At 45.1% G+C, this 17043-nt stretch overlaps 1 protein-coding gene and 1 long non-coding RNA gene across 4 annotated transcripts; one reads left to right on the top strand and one right to left on the bottom strand.

The window, feature by feature from the left end:
* Positions 1–676: 676 nt before the first annotated feature.
* On the bottom strand, positions 677–9440 carry LOC118243958 (uncharacterized). 2 transcript variants are annotated; one of them, XR_004777400.1, is made up of 3 exons: positions 8196–9440; positions 944–1100; positions 677–789 (listed from the first exon to the last, which is right to left on the bottom strand). It is a non-coding gene; the product is annotated as an uncharacterized LOC118243958 (long non-coding RNA). The 2 variants fall into 2 exon arrangements; XR_004777401.1 differs by having other exon boundaries at positions 8358–9440.
* Positions 9441–9720: 280 nt separating this feature from the next.
* SGK1 (serum/glucocorticoid regulated kinase 1) lies at positions 9721–16702 on the top strand. 2 transcript variants are annotated; one of them, XM_035538603.1, is made up of 12 exons: positions 9721–10040; positions 11397–11472; positions 11909–11984; positions 12433–12537; positions 13008–13091; positions 13199–13330; positions 13609–13721; positions 13946–14069; positions 14374–14469; positions 14598–14753; positions 14863–14952; positions 15467–16702. In XM_035538603.1, exons 1-12 carry the CDS (start codon positions 10007–10009, stop codon positions 15632–15634), a joined length of 1254 nt encoding a protein of 417 aa, XP_035394496.1. In that variant the 5' UTR covers positions 9721–10006; the 3' UTR covers positions 15635–16702. The 2 variants fall into 2 exon arrangements, with proteins under 2 accessions (XP_035394496.1, XP_035394494.1); XM_035538601.2 differs by lacking the exon at positions 9721–10040 and adding an exon at positions 11102–11262.
* Positions 16703–17043: the final 341 nt, after the last annotated feature.

Here is a 17043-nt window from a genome sequence, read left to right as displayed (position 1 = left end):
ACAGCCCTGACGCCACAGGGCTTGGGAGTGTGCTCCAGACCAGCCACCAGCTAACAATCACGGAAACAGGAGAGCTACACTTCCCTCCTGTCAGATCCACATGTGGTAAAGGCTTTGCCAAACAGGATCACAAAGTGCTTTCGTCATGTTCTCACCTTGCTGCCTTGTAGTTTTTGTAGTGTCGATGGGGTTGTATCCCAGCATTTCTGGAGGCAGAAGTGATCCTAGTCAGAAAAGGCAGCCTGGAAGACAGCTTTCTGTTTTTATAGAAGTCAAAGGGCTGTTTACACTTTATGGCAGGTCAGAGCAGCTCTACAGTCACCCACAGCCTCAGTGGGATGTTGTGTTTTACACGAGTGGCCTTCAGCTGTTGTGCGGTGTTGCTGTGCAGTAATGCTGACAGCTGCTGTGCTGTGCTCCAAATTAGTGCCTTCCTTTCGCTCATCAGTGAAGTAATACCTACACACAAGGCCAATTTCCAGTTCACTATGGAAATACCCCCAAAACAAGCGAAAATACTACCAAAACAGATGCTTTGCACTCGTTTCCTATCAGCCACACGATACTTCCTGTTTCTATATGGAGTTCCCCACTTACTCCCACGCCAGTTCCTTTTTTTTTTTTTCTTTTTCTAGCAGTCCAAATATTTTGCTTTGTGAAATGAATTCAGCATCTCAGTTGTTCATCTCAGTTATTCCACATTTCTTACAAGTCGGCCCCACGGAACTGTCGGGATGCTGAGCCATGCTGGTAAATGATGGCATACGGCCTGGAAGCCTGTTTTTCTTCCTGCAGAGCCAATTCAAAGTAAAATTCGATTTTGAAAGCCATTTAAAGATCTTCTGGGAAAATGATCATGAGTGATGAAAGAGGAATTTTACAAGTCAATAGCTGTAACATATTGATAAAACTGAAAACATAAAATAGTTTTTAATCAGCTTACCGTTCTCAAATTGCCTTGAGAACATCTGAATTGCCATTTTGGTCCAATCAAAGTCCTGCCTGACCCAGCATCTCATCTGCAGTAATGGTCACTGTCAGGTGTTTCTCAGCCTGTGGCCTCTGCCGTGCCAGCAGTCCATTAAACATCAGGTGGTGACCTGAAAAGTGGTCACAATTCTTATTTTAAGTAATCAGTCAAGCAAAGATAACAAGGAAATCAAAGTAATAATATTCTCAAAACATTCTTGAAAAAGGCAAGTGAGTGAACACTCAAAGCATCGCTTAATTACAGCTGTTTAATTATTAAAATGTTATAGTTGTATCGCACAAGGTGGTCCATGAATAGTTTTCCAAAAACCTAAACAACCCATGAACAAACAGAATTGGAGAGACACCGCTAAAGGGGAAGACACAAGAAACTCAGAAACACTCAGAGAAGTTCTTTTTTTCCTATCCCAGAAGCCAGAAATAGGTTTATACAACAAAATGGAATCTGATGTCTCAGTCCCATAAAATTCTTTTATATTTAAAAACACCACATCTGAGAATAAAAATGTGGATTAAGAAAGAAAACCTCATTATATTAATGAATCAATGTTGGTTCTCACAGTTTCTAAAATCCTAACAACCCCCCCCCCCGCCCTGAACAAATCACATTTTCCTATTAAGCTGTCTTCAACAACTGTGTTCACTGCTCCATTAGTCATTACTGTACATTTAAGTATGTTCCAGTGAACAGAAAAGCATGAATAGAAGTCCTTTTCTATTATTCTATGACTCAGGTCACACTGCCTAAGCAACTTGGAAGTTTGCTAGTTGTGGTTGCAGCACCTACAGACAAACACTTGGAACAACCAGGGCTGTTGCTCTGGGGCTTGAGTGATTACAGATCTTTCATCAGTGTGACCTGAAACTAGATGAAAGAGCTATAAGTTCTATGTATGCTGTTCAAATTAGAAGAGTTAAATAAGAGAGAATAAATACATATTAAATGAAAAACATGATCACAGTAATAACTACATATGTATACATAATACTAAAGATGAGAAGACTGTATTCTGTAAAAAACACTTCAGAGTGATATCACCAGACAAAGCTGAGCACTATCCATTTTGAAGCAGATAAAGTGGAATCAAAAAAGGATTATGCAGATACAGAGTTACTACTCAGCCGAATCTGACAGATGCAGCTCTGTGCATTTTATACTTCCATATCTCAAACACTGGCACAAATAGTTTTTCTTCCTTTCTGAGAAATTTGTTAGCTATCTCTGCTCTTTTCTTGTCTGCCTTTATTGCAATTCTGTGACAAGCACTAAGAATTTCAAAATTAGGAAATGGGTCAAAACTAGAGCATTATTTGCAAATCTGATGGAAACACAGAGAGAGGACAGCATTTTATTGATTCAGAGTCCGACAGCTGAGATTTCAACGCCTGTTTTGAGTCAGTCAGTCTGGGTCAGTCACTAAATGAACAGAACTACTGCCAGTCTAGTTGTGCGCCTCGCAGGAGGTGGGCTGTATGTCTGAACAGGGGAGCATGGGATAGAAGTCACAAGCCCTGCAAGATGCTTTTTCTATTTTGGGCTCATCATATGACAATGACCCAAGTAACCCAACTTCCCCACGTCTTCATGCTTTGAAATGTCACTGTTAGTATTTGCTTGTGTGAGGGCTTAAAGATCTTTGGATAAAAACAAGCATAAGTGAATATCATGGCTAAGTGAAAACTGCTAATATTGTACTAGTAGTACAATTTAATATAACTGTGGAAAAGTCCTCAATGTTATACTTTGGAAGCAACTAAAGCAACTAAAGCTGCCATCGGTAGCTACATTGTGCATAGACTTTCCAGATTTAAATTGTGTATTCACCCTCAGTGATTCACTTGTCGACATAAATGGTACAATACCAAAAGCTTTGTTTTCGATCCTCTGTCTCACTGTACAGTAATTTGCTTAGCACTTTTATTTTTCAATTTCCTCATCTGAAACATTATCTGTTATTTCTAAAGAACTCTGATGTCTATAAAATAGGAAGCGCTTCGTAATATTTCCCATATTGCAACAGGCTGAGACATGTTTGGAACACGCCCAAGTTCTAGTTGTTGTTTTTTCTAGTCCCCTGATTAAAAAACAAACAAACAACAACAACAACAACAAAACAGAGAGACTGTTGATTCCCTTTCTCCTTTTTCCATTCCCTTTCCTTTCCTTTCCTTTCCTTTCCTTTCCTTTCCTAATATTCTATAGCATTATTAAAGCTGTCTTGTACGAAAGATTGACACGATATTCAGCTCAGCAGAGCAGGAAGGTGTTGTGTTCATCTCACTGCAGATATGGAGGTCAGTGTCACACTGCATTCAGCAGTAATCCCATATGCTAGACCTCCTGTTCCCCGTTCCCGTATGCAGATATTTCCTGAACAAATCGAAGTGCTGTAAGGTTCTGATGGGAAATGTTACAGAAGTAGCAGCAACTGTTCGGAGTGGCACACTTCCACATCTTCATCCCTTTTTTATGAGGTTAAAATGACAGGGCAGCCAATGCGTGTAAGATCAGCGGTGTTGCGCTCACTGCCTCACACGATGGCCAAGCAGGCTGGGACCTGGGCCTGCCTCCAGCTCCACCTGTGCCAGCTGCAGAGGCCTTGCCCAGGTGCTCATCACCTGGCTGGCTGATGCAGGCAGTGGGAGCTCCCCGTGGAGACCTGCCAGCTGACCCACGGGCTAGTAACACCCACCCTGTGGGTGCTGACGAGCAGCTGCAGACGCGCCGGGGTGAGGAAGCCCTTGCTGAAGGCTGGAAAGGTCATGTACTCACAGCCTGTGGTCGACTGCATGATTAGGCATGGGTGGGTGTCTGTGCTTGTCAAAACCTCCTGATGATTATCCTTGAACTGGATGAAAATGTTGAGATAGTCAAGCTTGCATTAAGAGGAAGAGACAAGAAACTTTAAAGGTAAAGTTGCTGGACCTGATATATGCAAGAGCAAATGCAAGTCCGTGTTATGCAGAGAGCCAGGACAAATGTTCTAGTAGCTCCTTTTGGCCCTGAAGTCTAGTAAACTTATGGCCAAAACATTTGAGCTTGGCTGCCTGAAATTAAGCTCTTCTTTCTTTTCTTCTTAATCATGTAAAGCACTTATCAAAAAAAAAAAAAAAAAAAAAAGGCAGCTTCTATCAAAGTAAATGAAACCCATATCAAAGCTTCCCAAATTACTTTAGGGCTTAAGGTGTTAAAAAGATTTGGGCTAATTGGAATACTACAAAGAGATTCACAGCATAGTGAATGACTGCGCAGGTTTGAAAATAGTATCTGGAAGTGAAAAAAAGAAATTCAAGCTGCAGATGTTTGTGGCTGGTTCTTTCTGTATCTGCCTGTGAAACAGCTGTGGGACTTTTTTGTCTTACAGTAATATTCTCTGTGGTGATCCTGTGCTGTGGGAAAAGCACTTTCCTGGCATTTCCGAGATAGGTGATGTTCCCAGTTGCCAGTTAAATGCAGATACAGATATGGAGCCTTCTCTTCCCCACAGATCTGGATTCAGATCCTTTCCTGAACCACAAGAACAGTTTTCAGTTGTCAGTGCTTCTAAGTCCCACGTATTTCTTTGTGGGCGGTTGTTACTGTTGGGAAGGGAACCAGGCCTACAGTAATGCTAGATATCTAGGTGAGATCCACCAAGGTACAGCAGGCACCTGCAGTGCCTGCTCTGGCTGAAAGTGATCTTGCCATCCTAAATTGTCTACTTACAATGCATGTAACAGCTCGTATGATGTTGGCAGATATGGAATATATAGTTGGGAGATACGGAATATATAGTGCTACAGAGCAATCACAGAATCACAGAATGGTTTAGGTTGGAAGGGACCTCTGGAGATCATCTGTCCTAATCTTAATCCACTTAATAGAGTGGGGGAAAGTTTACTTTGCATTTAATTTTCAGTTCTGCCGCAGACTTCCCTTGGATGAGGCACATTGTCTACCCTGCGGTTTAATTCCCACTTGTATAAAATAGAAGTAATTCTTCTAGATCACACTGAGATGCTATCAGGCAAAGCGCAAGGCAAGGAACATCAATTAATTTCAAGAAAGCTGGTATGTCTTGTCTGTCCAGCACAACACAGAACCATGCAGGGATACCAACATGAAACCAAGATGTATAACTGATCCTTGAGGAGCACAATGGAGCGTTATACTAATGTTACAAGTCTTCTTCCAGGTCCATAGCTAGACTGAACTGAGGCATGCCAGGAATCTCTGCATACCATGTATGGTATTTAAACTTGCCCTAAGATTTTATCTTTTTATATAAATATATATAAATCAGGGAAAAAATGGCTAGAGTCTCAGCTCTCTCCAGGCATGTTGACAACATGATCCTCTAAAGTAATTCCACGTCTTTTACAAGTGAAGCTTCGGATATAACAAAAAAAAACAACACCTGTGATTCAAAAGAGCCACTACCTGTCTGTGGGTTTCAGGCCCCAATTCCTTCAACTATACATTAGGCACTGCCCGATTCAGGCCATAGATTCACTGAGTGGTCTCCAGGGTGCTTATTTCTCTCTTCTGACCAAGGTGGGTACCCTTGGTGACTATATGCCCACCTCAAATGCCCAAATTTAAGAAGGGTAAATGTATAGCATATGAATACAAAAACACATATTTGGACCCTGCTTTGGACCATTTGCCTAGGGCAAAATTAACACTTCTTTGCTCACCCTCTAGGTTAGACTAATTATTCTACCCTGAGAAATAGGTAATAACCCCACTGAAAACAACCAGATAACTAGGTAGTAAATACATCCTAAAACTGGATAAATGTGTTCCCATCGCTGAAGATAAATCCCCACAAATAAAGCCTGGTTTAACGTGCATGGTGAGCATCCTTCTGCCCTGAGAGCCTCCTGAAAGAAAACCTCATAGAAATAGTAAGGAATATTAAAGCAGTTGACACGATGGCAAGAGTCAGGGTGGTATCACCCAAACGAAAAGCAGTGAGACCTGACAGCATGAGCCTGCCTTTAGCATACCTCCGTTTGCATATCCAATTCACCTCAGGGAATTCAAGTTGCTGTTTCAAGTTAACAGCCAACTGAACCTCTCTCTAGTAAAAATTCCTCTCTTTGACTAATTTGCTCACTATTTATGGCATTTAGTACCTTAACTCAAGGTTGCTGGAGGGCTTACAGGCTTAAAGAGATCTTCCTTTTAAGATAACGAACTACAATGATGATGATGGGGGCTTTGTAAATACATAAAAGGGACTGAGATATCATGGTAGAAAACACCTCGTGGAACACTAGATGAAGCGATAGGGGCAAGACAGGTGATCTGATTGCTAGGTTAGATCAGTTATCATTTGTATTTTAGCACATATGTTTAAGCGAGAGGTACAGGGAAACTTGCTCGAGTTGTACTCTCAACAGAAAATGCCTAAATCCATCTCTGCTATTACCCTTCAACAGCTAAAGTTTTCAAGGGAAGTCCGAGTGCTAGAGTCAGTAGACAGTGCTTGTTACATTCTTCCTTCTGGAGCACATACCTGTTGCTCACATTAGGATGCCTTGTGGCCGAAGGAGAGCAGCAGAGAAACTTTACAGCATGATGAAGAATCATCTTTCTCATGAGCCCTTTTTATCATCTTGCCATCTGATGTTTTCACCTAATTTACCATACTAGCATTATTCAATTCGGATAAGAACAAACTCTACTCATTCACAGCACATTATTTTAAGTTCATAACAACAATAATGAATTCAAGTATCTGTCATCTAACCTGCTTTTATGAGGACGCTAAGCTAGAGAGGCTGTTCAATAATGCAAGGACTTATATATATATATATATATATATATATATTTTGCTGGGGGGCACACTCAGAGCAAGACATGCAAATGCCAGCATCATTTGCTCATAAAGTCGCAGGGACGACTACGTTAGACTCAAATCAGTGTGCTGGAGTTAAAATGGAAGTTAGGGCCATCGTTTATCAGCTCTTTTAACTAGAGGTCAGTGCATCTAAAGGATGCTGTAATTTTCCACTGCTTTCTACAAGGACAGGAATTACTTTTTTTTTTTTTTTTCTCAGTACAGCCCTGCATCACTCTGTGATCCTGTGAGCGTAATCCCTTGGCACTAAAGCCTCTTATTGACAATGCAGTAAACCTGCTCTGTACGCATCAGAAAAGTAAAATAAAAGATGTTCCAAATTTGTGTTTGGCAAAATATGAGACTGAAATCAATTAGATGTTTCCAGATCAATAGAGGTTTCAGTGGATAACCCTCCTGTCAGAACAACGTCTAGCAGACCTGTTGACATCACTCGAAATCTCCTGATTTAAAATCTCTGTTTGGGTTGTTATTAAAGCTGTTATTCAGTCCTTATCTATTTGCTGCTACTTGTAGAGACCATTTGTGGGGACAGCCTGAAGGTCTTGACTGAAAGTTTTGGCTGTCGCACATGAAACTTAATTACAAGGTCAGAGGCAAGAACTTGTTTGTTGGGGATTTAGGGGAGGAAAATAAAAGCTTTCGAGATTTTGCTTCAGAGCGCAGATGCTGTTAGGAGTGCAATCTCCTTTTGCATTTGGGGGCAGTGTCATTGCTGCAGTCCAAGGCTTGAATTCCGTCTTTGTTTAATTAACTCGAACCCAAATATTGCTGAAAATATTTGCAGAATTTGGGAAAGCTTCCGTCCAGAGTCAGCCAAGCAGTTCTAGGAACAGTTCAACCTGCCACATCCTAACATCTATATTCAGTGAGATAAGTAAGCAGGAATTCTTTCCTTTAGCACTGAATTCATTGCCAAAATGAAGTTCAGAAGCTATCTGAGAATCTAATTCCTCAAGGATGGAGGCACTGAAGGACATGTGTAAATCTTGCCCTGCAGCGGACAATGAGTACCAGTACAATGAGAATCAGAGGAAGAGAGCTCACAAATTACGATTACCATGCGGGCTGCTGGAGCCTTTGACCTTCCTGAAGGGCAAGAGGGGAAAGTTTCTGTGCACCCAGGGAGCACTGCCAGGCGGGACTAACACCCATCCCCTGCAGACGAAGAATCCCCCCAAATAGTGAGCCTTCTCAAGGGAGATGAATTTCCACAGGCCAGCCAGCAGCTTCTGAAGGTGCTTTGAACAGCACAGGCCCACACTGGTGATGTGCCTGTTTGTTCAAGATGAACTGAATCACATTCCCATAGGCTTTACACTGGGCACGTCCCTAGCAGGACCCTAGGGTTACCCATACCTGCCTCATACAGGCAAGCCAGCGCATCGTGCCCGCTCTGCCCTTATGCCTGCATCGCCCAAGGGTCCGGCAGTCTGTGTCTTTCTGCATTTCTCACCACCCTGCAGCAGGACCCTGGCCTGAATGCTGGCATGGTGAGGAGGCTGATGAGAGCCTGCTCACCTGGTGCTACTTTTACGTGGAACCGAGCCATTTGGCAGCGTCATGCTTCATATTATGTTACAAAATCCAATCGGCTCTCTCTCTTCTTTTCTTCTAGCCACCAAGCAGCAGTACCTGGGGCTTTGTGAGTCGGTTAAATTCTGTGAGCACAGACCCAGTACCACACCACTCAAGACAGGCAGTATCAGAATGAAGACCTCAGCCCCGGGTCCGTTTAGCCCAGCATATGGGGTTACCAGCAACAGCTAACAGTCCCTTCTAAGGCGGACAGCAGGAATAGTCAACTGTTCAGTGATTCGCCCCCAAAACACCCCTGGCTCCCGGGAGTTCGTGGTTCAGGAACATTCTGGGTCAGGCACACTGCCTTTGTACTCCACTGCCCTCAAGTATTTTTTTGCCATTCACTCACCCAGCCATTACCCAGCCCACCCACACTTCGGTGTGCGCACATCCTGCAGCAAGTAGTTCTGCGACTGTTCATACTCCTGGTGTGGAGTCTCCATGTACTTCTTCATTTTGCATGTCCACCTTTTACTTTATTCATTTTTCTTTGAAAAAGCATGGTTAATTTTTTCTTTGAAAACTTTAGAAGCTCAGGACAATTTGTCAGAATTTTAATCTCAGGGAGAAACGTAACGGGAGTGGGAAACATCATTCTAATTATTTTGGCTCTTCTCTTGTCTTTACTTATCAGCGACTACACAAACTCTCGATGCAAGCCCTTGCAGTTCGGCGACATTTGCACAATGCCCGACCCTTTTCCAGAAGAGCCGACCCTTGAGTAACGGGATGCCTCTTGGCCACCTTTCCCTTGCTTGAGCTGCGTCTTCCGTTCCAACCGGCTTTGCAGCCGCCACCGCCGGGAAAAGCTTTAAAACGCAATTTAGGGGCTTGTTAAGCGCACCCCGGGCTCCTGAGACCCGGGTTTGGGAGCTGACAGCCTCCCACCGTACCGAGCCACTGCTCCCGTACACGCTGCGGAAGCGGACGCGTGTGGGGGGGGGCGAACCGACGGACGGACGGACGGACGGATGGACGAACAGCGGTGTCCTGAGCCGGGCGGCGGCCGGGGGGCGCGGCGGAGCCCCGCGGCCGGGGGGGGCGCCGCCGGGGCGCTGCCGGCGGAAGGCGCTGGGGGCCGTGCCCGGCCCGGCGCTATCCGGCCGGCGGGGAAGCGCCGCCGGCAGCCGCGGCTCGGCGCCCGGGGGCGGGAGCGGACCCGGGGCCGCCTCCTCCGCCCGCCTTGGCTCGGGGCCCGGCCGGGGAAGAGGGGGGGGACCCGGGGCGGGGGGGGGGTCTGGTGCGCGGCGGCTCGCAGCGGGTGCGGGCAGCGCCTCCTGGCGCCGCCGCGGGGCCGGGGCGGGTGGCGGAGGGCAGGGCCGGCCCCCCCGCGGCGGGGTGTGCGCGGCTGCCGCTGATGACAGTAATTTTGAGGGCGATGTTGCAACGGGGCAGAGTGTGCGGGGCGGCCCGTGCCCGCGTTTATAACGCTCCCGAAGCGCCCTCGGCACCGCGCTCGTAAGCGGGGCAGCGGCAGCGGCGCCCGGCCCCTCCGCCCCCCGCCGCCTCCCCCTGCCCCCGGGCCGGGCACTTGGCCGGCCTCAGCCCGCCCCCGGCTGCTGAGCGCAGAGCACGGCCCCGCGGCGGAGATGAGGGGCAAGGAGGAGAAGTCGTCGCTGAAAGGTGACTGGGCACCGGGGGGCACCCGGGGGGAGAGGAGGGGGCGTGAGGGGGCGCCGCCACCCGCGGCAGGTTGTGCGGGGCACCGGGGGATGTAGCAGAGCCTAGGGTTTCTTTTTCTTTCCCATTTCTTTTCTTTTTTTTTTTTTTTTTTCCTTTTCTCTTTAATTTCTGCCTCCGCTAATAGTGGCAGTTTTGGCGACAGGAGTGAGGAAAGCGACAAGTGGGAGCAGGCAGAGCCCCAACAGCCGCTCCCCTCGCCCCTGCCCTCCCCGGCGCCGCTGCGCCCGCACTGGGGCGCCGGGGATCCCCCCCATCTCCCGGCGGGACCCCGACCCCTTTCCCTCCTTCTTCCCTCGGTGTAAGGCGCTTTTGGAGACCTGCGCCCACCTCGGGGAGTCCCTGCTGCTGTCACCCCCCGACGGGCGGCCGGCTGCCAAGGGATGCCGCCCAGCGGCCGGCTGGTATTGGGGCCGGGGGATACGGGGGGGCACGGCAGCGGTGCCCCACACACCGTGTTCCCGAATGGTAATGAACAGAGGAAGCAAAAGGGGCAATTCCTTCCCACCCCCCCTTTTTTTTCCTTTTTTTTTTCTTTTGATGTTTGCAGTGCTGCACTTGTCATTTCCCCACCACTTCCAGCAGCAGACCTCTCAGCCCTTTCCTCCCCCCGCCTCCAAGTTCAGGGAACCGGGACTTATTTATTTATTTTCCCTTACGTTTTCCCCTTTTTGGCATTAAAAAAAGAATTATTATTATTTTTTTTTTTTTTGGTTCGCTTTTGTTTGTTTTCCTTTTCCCTTTCGGTAACGGCCCGGCCGGGATCAGGGCAGCGCACAGAAGGGACATTTGTTTGTTTTAGTGCAAACCGGGCAGGAAATCTTGTTCTCCGGAGCGGGGAGCGAGGGGGGGGCGGAATCAGTCTCCCGGGGCCGGCAGCGGGGCGGCGCCGTTCGTCCCCCCCCCGACGGCCCCGGGGGCCGCCTCTGGGGCCGTCGGGGGGGGGACGAAAGGCGCCGCCCCGCCCCGGTCCCGCCCCGCTCCGCCGCCACTTAAGCACCGTCGGGGGCCGCTCCGGGTCAGTGCGGTGCTGGTCGCAGTCGGCTCCTTGTCCCGGCATCTTTTTCCTCCCCCAAGCCCAGTGCGATGACAGTGAAGGCAGCCGAGGCGTCGGGTCCCACCCTGACCTACGCCAAGATGAGGGGCATGGTGGCCATCCTCATCGGTGAGGCGGGCAGCGGGGATGCTGCTGGGTGGTGTGATTTTTTTTTTTTTTTTATATACAGGACAGGCAAACAGATTCACGATTTTTTTTTTTATTTTTAAAAATTTTAACGCTCCTGTCCTTTTATTTTATAGCTTTCATGAAGCAGAGAAGAATGGGGCTGAATGACTTCATTCAGAAGATAGCCACCAACTCCTATGCATGCAAGCAGTAAGTATCAGACATTTCGGCTGGGTTTCAGTAATAAATACCATTACGTTTTGTGAGACCTAGGAAAAAAATTGTTTACTCTAATGCCTCTGGCATGACTGTTACTGAAGAGTTAATTGCTGTTCTTGAGGTAGTATTACTCACCTTGCATCAGTTCTTCATGAGCTGGGTTTGGGCGAGATGAGTCGGATGGGATTTCTAGAGCCCCGTCCCTGTTTTGATCTGTACTTACGGCATAAATACATTTCTTTGTGCGGCTGATTTTACTTTCTCTAGAGGGATTTTATTTCTCAAGCCGAATAGGTTATATCAGTTGCTTTCTGTAACAACACAAGCCAAAACTGATCTTTTGCCAGCGCGGTACTTGCTTGCCCTCTGGCGGAAAGATGTGCCTTACGCTTACGGTGACTGATTATGCGTGCTCTTTTCCTTGCAGCCCTGAAGTTCAGTCTATTCTGAAAATCTCCCAGCCTCAAGAGCCTGAACTTATGAACGCTAATCCTTCTCCTCCGGTAAGCAGATTTAATGCTCTGTGAAGCATTTTTAGAACATCAACTGAGCCGGCAATAGAAGCATAGCAAAATTAGCATAACGAGTGTAACTTCAGTTTATAGCATTGATGTAGCTGGGAAAGAGAGTAATCAAGTTAGACTGAAACATTTTCCCAAAGTGGAGAAGAAGATTTTAAAAATAAAGCTTATTAGTTGGAACTTCACTATGGAATGTGGCTAAGACCTCAGAAAGAATTCTTAAGTAAACTGCTGCTGTTACACTTTTATTGGGTAGTACCAAATTGTTTAACTTAATGGCAGATGTCTAGATTAAATTTTTTAGTGATAAGGAGAGGGCTGGTCTTCTTTGTGATCACTTTATCTGTACTTTAAAAAAGAGAAGCATTGCTGAGCCTCTCACCACCAAGCTGTTTTAATAAATGTATTTTCTGCATGTTTATTTTTCTAGCCCAGTCCTTCGCAGCAGATCAATCTTGGTCCATCATCAAACCCACATGCCAAACCGTCAGACTTCCATTTCTTAAAAGTGATTGGAAAAGGCAGTTTTGGGAAGGTAAACTTAACTTTTTTTACTGTAGTTTTGACTATTCTTCTTCAGCTCTTGTATGTAATGCCTGAGGGTTGTGCCTGTACTGGCTTTGGTGAACGGTGGTCGTTTAAAACAGACCCAGGCATGTGCTGCTGCCCTGTGCCTGGCTCACTGCTGAGCTGCAGGGAGCAGGAGCCCAGTACTGCATTTAAGAGTCACAAAAGAGCAAGGGAGTGAGGAGGCAGGGGTGCTTCTTCAGCTTGAGGGAATATATGCCTTACTCTTGGAAATGACGCTAGCTGTAAAAGCTCAGGGCTGGATTTATTTATCTGTGGGAGTGGTGATAGCTTTAGGCATTTCCAGCAAAGAGCTTGCAAGGTGAACTGGAGGAGTGTAGCAGTGCTCAGCGTTTAACAGAAAGTGTTGTTTCCCGTTGCTTACAATTTGTTCTGTATTTTCGTATTGCTCAGTTCTGGGAATTTGTCCTGTTTCAGGTTCTCCTTGCACGGCATAAGGCAGAAGAGCAGTTTTACGCTGTTAAAGTCCTGCAGAAGAAAGCAATCCTGAAAAAGAAGGAGGTAAGCTGCTTCTTAGTGATGCTGTTGTGATGTCCATCAAATACATTTCTACTGCTATTGCTCAGCACATACTGTTGCTAAACATTAATGGTTTCTCATGTTTTCAGGAAAAGCACATTATGTCAGAACGCAATGTCCTGCTGAAAAATGTGAAACACCCCTTCCTAGTCGGACTTCATTTCTCCTTCCAAACTGCAGACAAATTGTATTTTGTCCTAGACTACATCAATGGTGGAGAGGTAAGCAGCAAAAAAATTAAATACCATTTCCTATCATGTGACAGTGGTAGGGTAGGCTTTTACCCCTTCCTTTTAAATAAGAGTTCCAGGGGGAAAAGCCATAAGGGAAAAGTTACTAGAGTTAACGTTTCCAGCCTGCCAAGTTTTGAACTACCAAAGGATCGTTAGGCCATTTCCTGCCATTGTTCTCCCTAGCTATATATGTTGAGTCTAATTAAGTGCATTGTTAACAGGCTTTGGCGCCGTTTACAGAACTTTGTTCTTTCTGTCTCCTGCAGTTGTTCTACCATCTCCAGAGGGAGCGTTGCTTCCTGGAACCAAGAGCCCGATTTTATGCTGCTGAAATTGCCAGTGCGTTGGGCTACCTGCACTCCCTGAACATAGTTTATCGGTAAGCAGCATTGTTCTGCTTGTTAGACTTAAAAAAAAAAAAAAAAAAAAAAAAAAAAAAAAAAAAAAAACAGGTCCTTTGTTTAGTAAGCATTAAAAAGTTGACCTCAATATTAGCTCAAAATAGCTTTTAATCATTTTTTGTGGCTTATTGAAGTTCTGTAGACAGTCTTCTTGCTCTAGCTCTTCTAACGAGCACTTTTGTTCTTTCATCTGTTCCTACAGTGACTTGAAGCCGGAGAATATTCTGCTTGATTCTCAAGGGCACATTGTCTTGACCGACTTCGGACTCTGCAAAGAAAACATAGAGCACAACGGCACAACCTCCACCTTCTGCGGCACACCCGAGGTATGTCCAGTCCTCAGCCTGCAGTGAGAAGTGACGCGTCTTGTGCATTTTTACAGCGGGTTAGGCAAGTGGGAGGCAGTATGGGTCTTGTAATATCAGGCTGTGGTGAGGACATGGGGGACACAGAGAGCTTGTTGATTAGGGAGAGAACAGCTTTCAAGCTGTCTCCCTGTTTATAAAGTACTTGCATCTTTCCAGTAGCTTAGATATGCTGGGCTTCAGTAAGCTGCTTTCACTCAGCATTGAGGGAGTTTCCTGACTACAAAGATCCCTTTGGCTAACAAGGCTCTCTTCTCTTCCACAGTATCTTGCTCCTGAAGTTCTGCACAAGCAGCCCTACGACAGGACTGTGGACTGGTGGTGCCTTGGAGCAGTCTTATATGAGATGCTTTATGGCCTGGTAAGCAGCGAGCCCTCGGTGGCAGATCAAACAAGCTTGCTCTTGAGCTTTCCCTGTGTTCTCAGAAGGCACAGGCCCGCATGTTGTCAGCCTCATTAACTTTGGTCTCTCCATTGCTGTTCCCACAGCCGCCCTTCTACAGCAGGAACACAGCAGAAATGTATGATAACATCTTGAACAAACCCTTGCAGCTGAAGCCAAATATTACCAACTCTGCTAGACATCTCCTGGAAGGCCTTTTGCAGAAGGATAGGACAAAGAGGCTTGGCGCCAAGGAAGACTTTGTAAGTGCCAAGCGGCAAGTTCTTCTGTGTGCACAGCACAGGAAGATGACTAGGTCATATTACTTATTAGCTGGGGTCTGAATTAATCTATTTTTTTTCTCCGTAACAGATGGAGATTAAGAGTCACATCTTCTTCTCCCCAATTAACTGGGATGATCTCATTAATAAGAAGATTACCCCCCCTTTTAACCCAAATGTGGTACGTATCACTTCTAATTATAGAATGTATAAAGTGTCTTCGCTTCCTACATGTCTTTGTGGGGCGCTCAGAAGCCAGAGGGAACTAATCAGGTAGCTGTGTTTGGAAAACACAGCTTTTCCTTTCCTTGTGGCTGTCTAGACAAGGTTAAAAATAAGCAGTAGCTGACTTTTTGCTGATGGACAGTCTAAATTTAGCTGGCTTTTTTTTTTTTTTTGGCCTCTGACAAATGCTTAATTTGCATGGCTATTTTAAAATTATCTCCATTATCCCCATGTTACTAAAGAGGAAAGTAAGGTGCAGAAAGGAGGTAGCTTCACAAGCACAGAGTAACATTTGGCTTGTCAGATACCAACATGTCTGAGCACTTTTTCAGGTCAGTTTAATAACTTGCCCAGAGATGGTAGCCTGAGATCAAGGGTGCTTGTCCTATTCTGAATTGAACTGTGCACTTACAGAAAATAGAAAGACTTGTTCTAAATGTTGTGCCTTTCCATTTCTCTCCTTTCAACAGAGTGGCCCCAGTGACCTGCGGCACTTTGATCCTGAGTTTACAGATGAGCCAGTCCCCAACTCCATTGGCCAGTCTCCAGACAGCATCCTCATCACTGCCAGTGTCAAAGAAGCTGCTGAGGCTTTTTTGGGCTTCTCATATGCCCCACCCGTGGATTCTTTCTTATGAACATTTTTCTTTCTTTCCCTTTTTAATAATAATAATTATTATTTTTGGTTTTGTTTGGCCTTCTGGTGGAACTGCCAGTTGACCGGTCATTTTGAAACAGAATTTGCACATTTCCACCATGGCAGCTTTGCAGCCTTAATTTCAACTACACTGTTTGCTGGAAGCTTTTTTGAAGAGCACATCACTCTCTGAATGAGCGTTACAGGCTTTTCATTTCCATTCGTTCTTCCCCCGAAGTGGTGCTGTCTTCTTGGGAAAGAAAAATAAGTGACTGCTGCCATAGGCTGCTACAGCAGATTGTAGGAGTAAGAACAAGCAGTTTTGAAATCATGCTCTGAAAAGCCTTGCCTGAAGATCTATCTGCACGTGATGAGGATATTATGAAATGTGCCTTTTTCTGATGAGATCTTGTTAGCTCCAAAGCTTTCCCTGTTGCAGAGTGTGTTTCTTAGTTCATTTATGTGGGTTTACTATGTGAACAAATGGTATGCGTGTGGTCTGCGTACTACAGATGGACTTAGTGTAAAGCATCAATGTGACACTTGCAGGATACCACAATGTGGGGCATTGTTTGTTTCTTCCATATTTGGAAGATAAATTAAGTGTAATTTTGAAATTTTTTTTGTAAATCTATACAGTCAACTAAAATTATTGAAATGGGCTCACAATTACTTGTATCCAAATGCTTGAAGAAAGCATTGCTGCTATGAAAAGATTTCTATTTTTAGAAAGGGTTTTTATGGACCAAAATGCCCCAGCTGCAGTCAGTCAAAGCTGTTGGTTTCTTTCTTTTTTTCTTTTTTTTATTTTCCTTTCTTTTTGTTTAAAAGATGTCATCTGTAAAATGGGCATTATTTATGGTTTTGGGTTTTGGGGGCTTTTCATTCCTGATTGTATGTATTGTAAAAAAGATCTGTACATTCAGTTGTAACTCTAGATGTATATTTAAACTTACAGACTTACTTGTAATGTATACTATCATTGTAATGTAATATAATTAACATGGTTATATGTATCATATTTTTTTGTGACCAAACCCATTGGTTTGCAGTAAAATCTTGAAAAATATGTCCATGAAGTCCCATTTTTCTTTAAAAACAAGTTTTCTCCCTGAAAAAAGTTAGCTTTTAAACAAAACAAACAAAAAAAACGAATCTGAGTTGCCAATTAGCAAGGATACCTGTATAATTTTGCTTAGGCGTGTGATGATTATTTTGTCAAGCTGCACACATAAGATACATGCTGCTTGCCAAAATACTTTGTCTTATAAATGTGGGTGGTTAGAGTGGGTATATATCAGTTTGGGCTCCCCTGTGTGGTAGCATCGTGGCTCCTCAAAGACTTTCTCTACCTCTAGCAAAGTGATGGTACTGCTGTCTGGTGTAGACAAAGCTTAACTACACTCAAAG

The sequence above is a fragment of the Cygnus atratus genome, chromosome 3, assembly GCF_013377495.2.
Source record: "Cygnus atratus isolate AKBS03 ecotype Queensland, Australia chromosome 3, CAtr_DNAZoo_HiC_assembly, whole genome shotgun sequence".
Lineage (NCBI taxonomy): Eukaryota > Metazoa > Chordata > Aves > Anseriformes > Anatidae > Cygnus > Cygnus atratus.
Note: the sequence above shows the minus strand (reverse complement) of the source record. Positions and strands in the feature narration are given on the sequence as shown.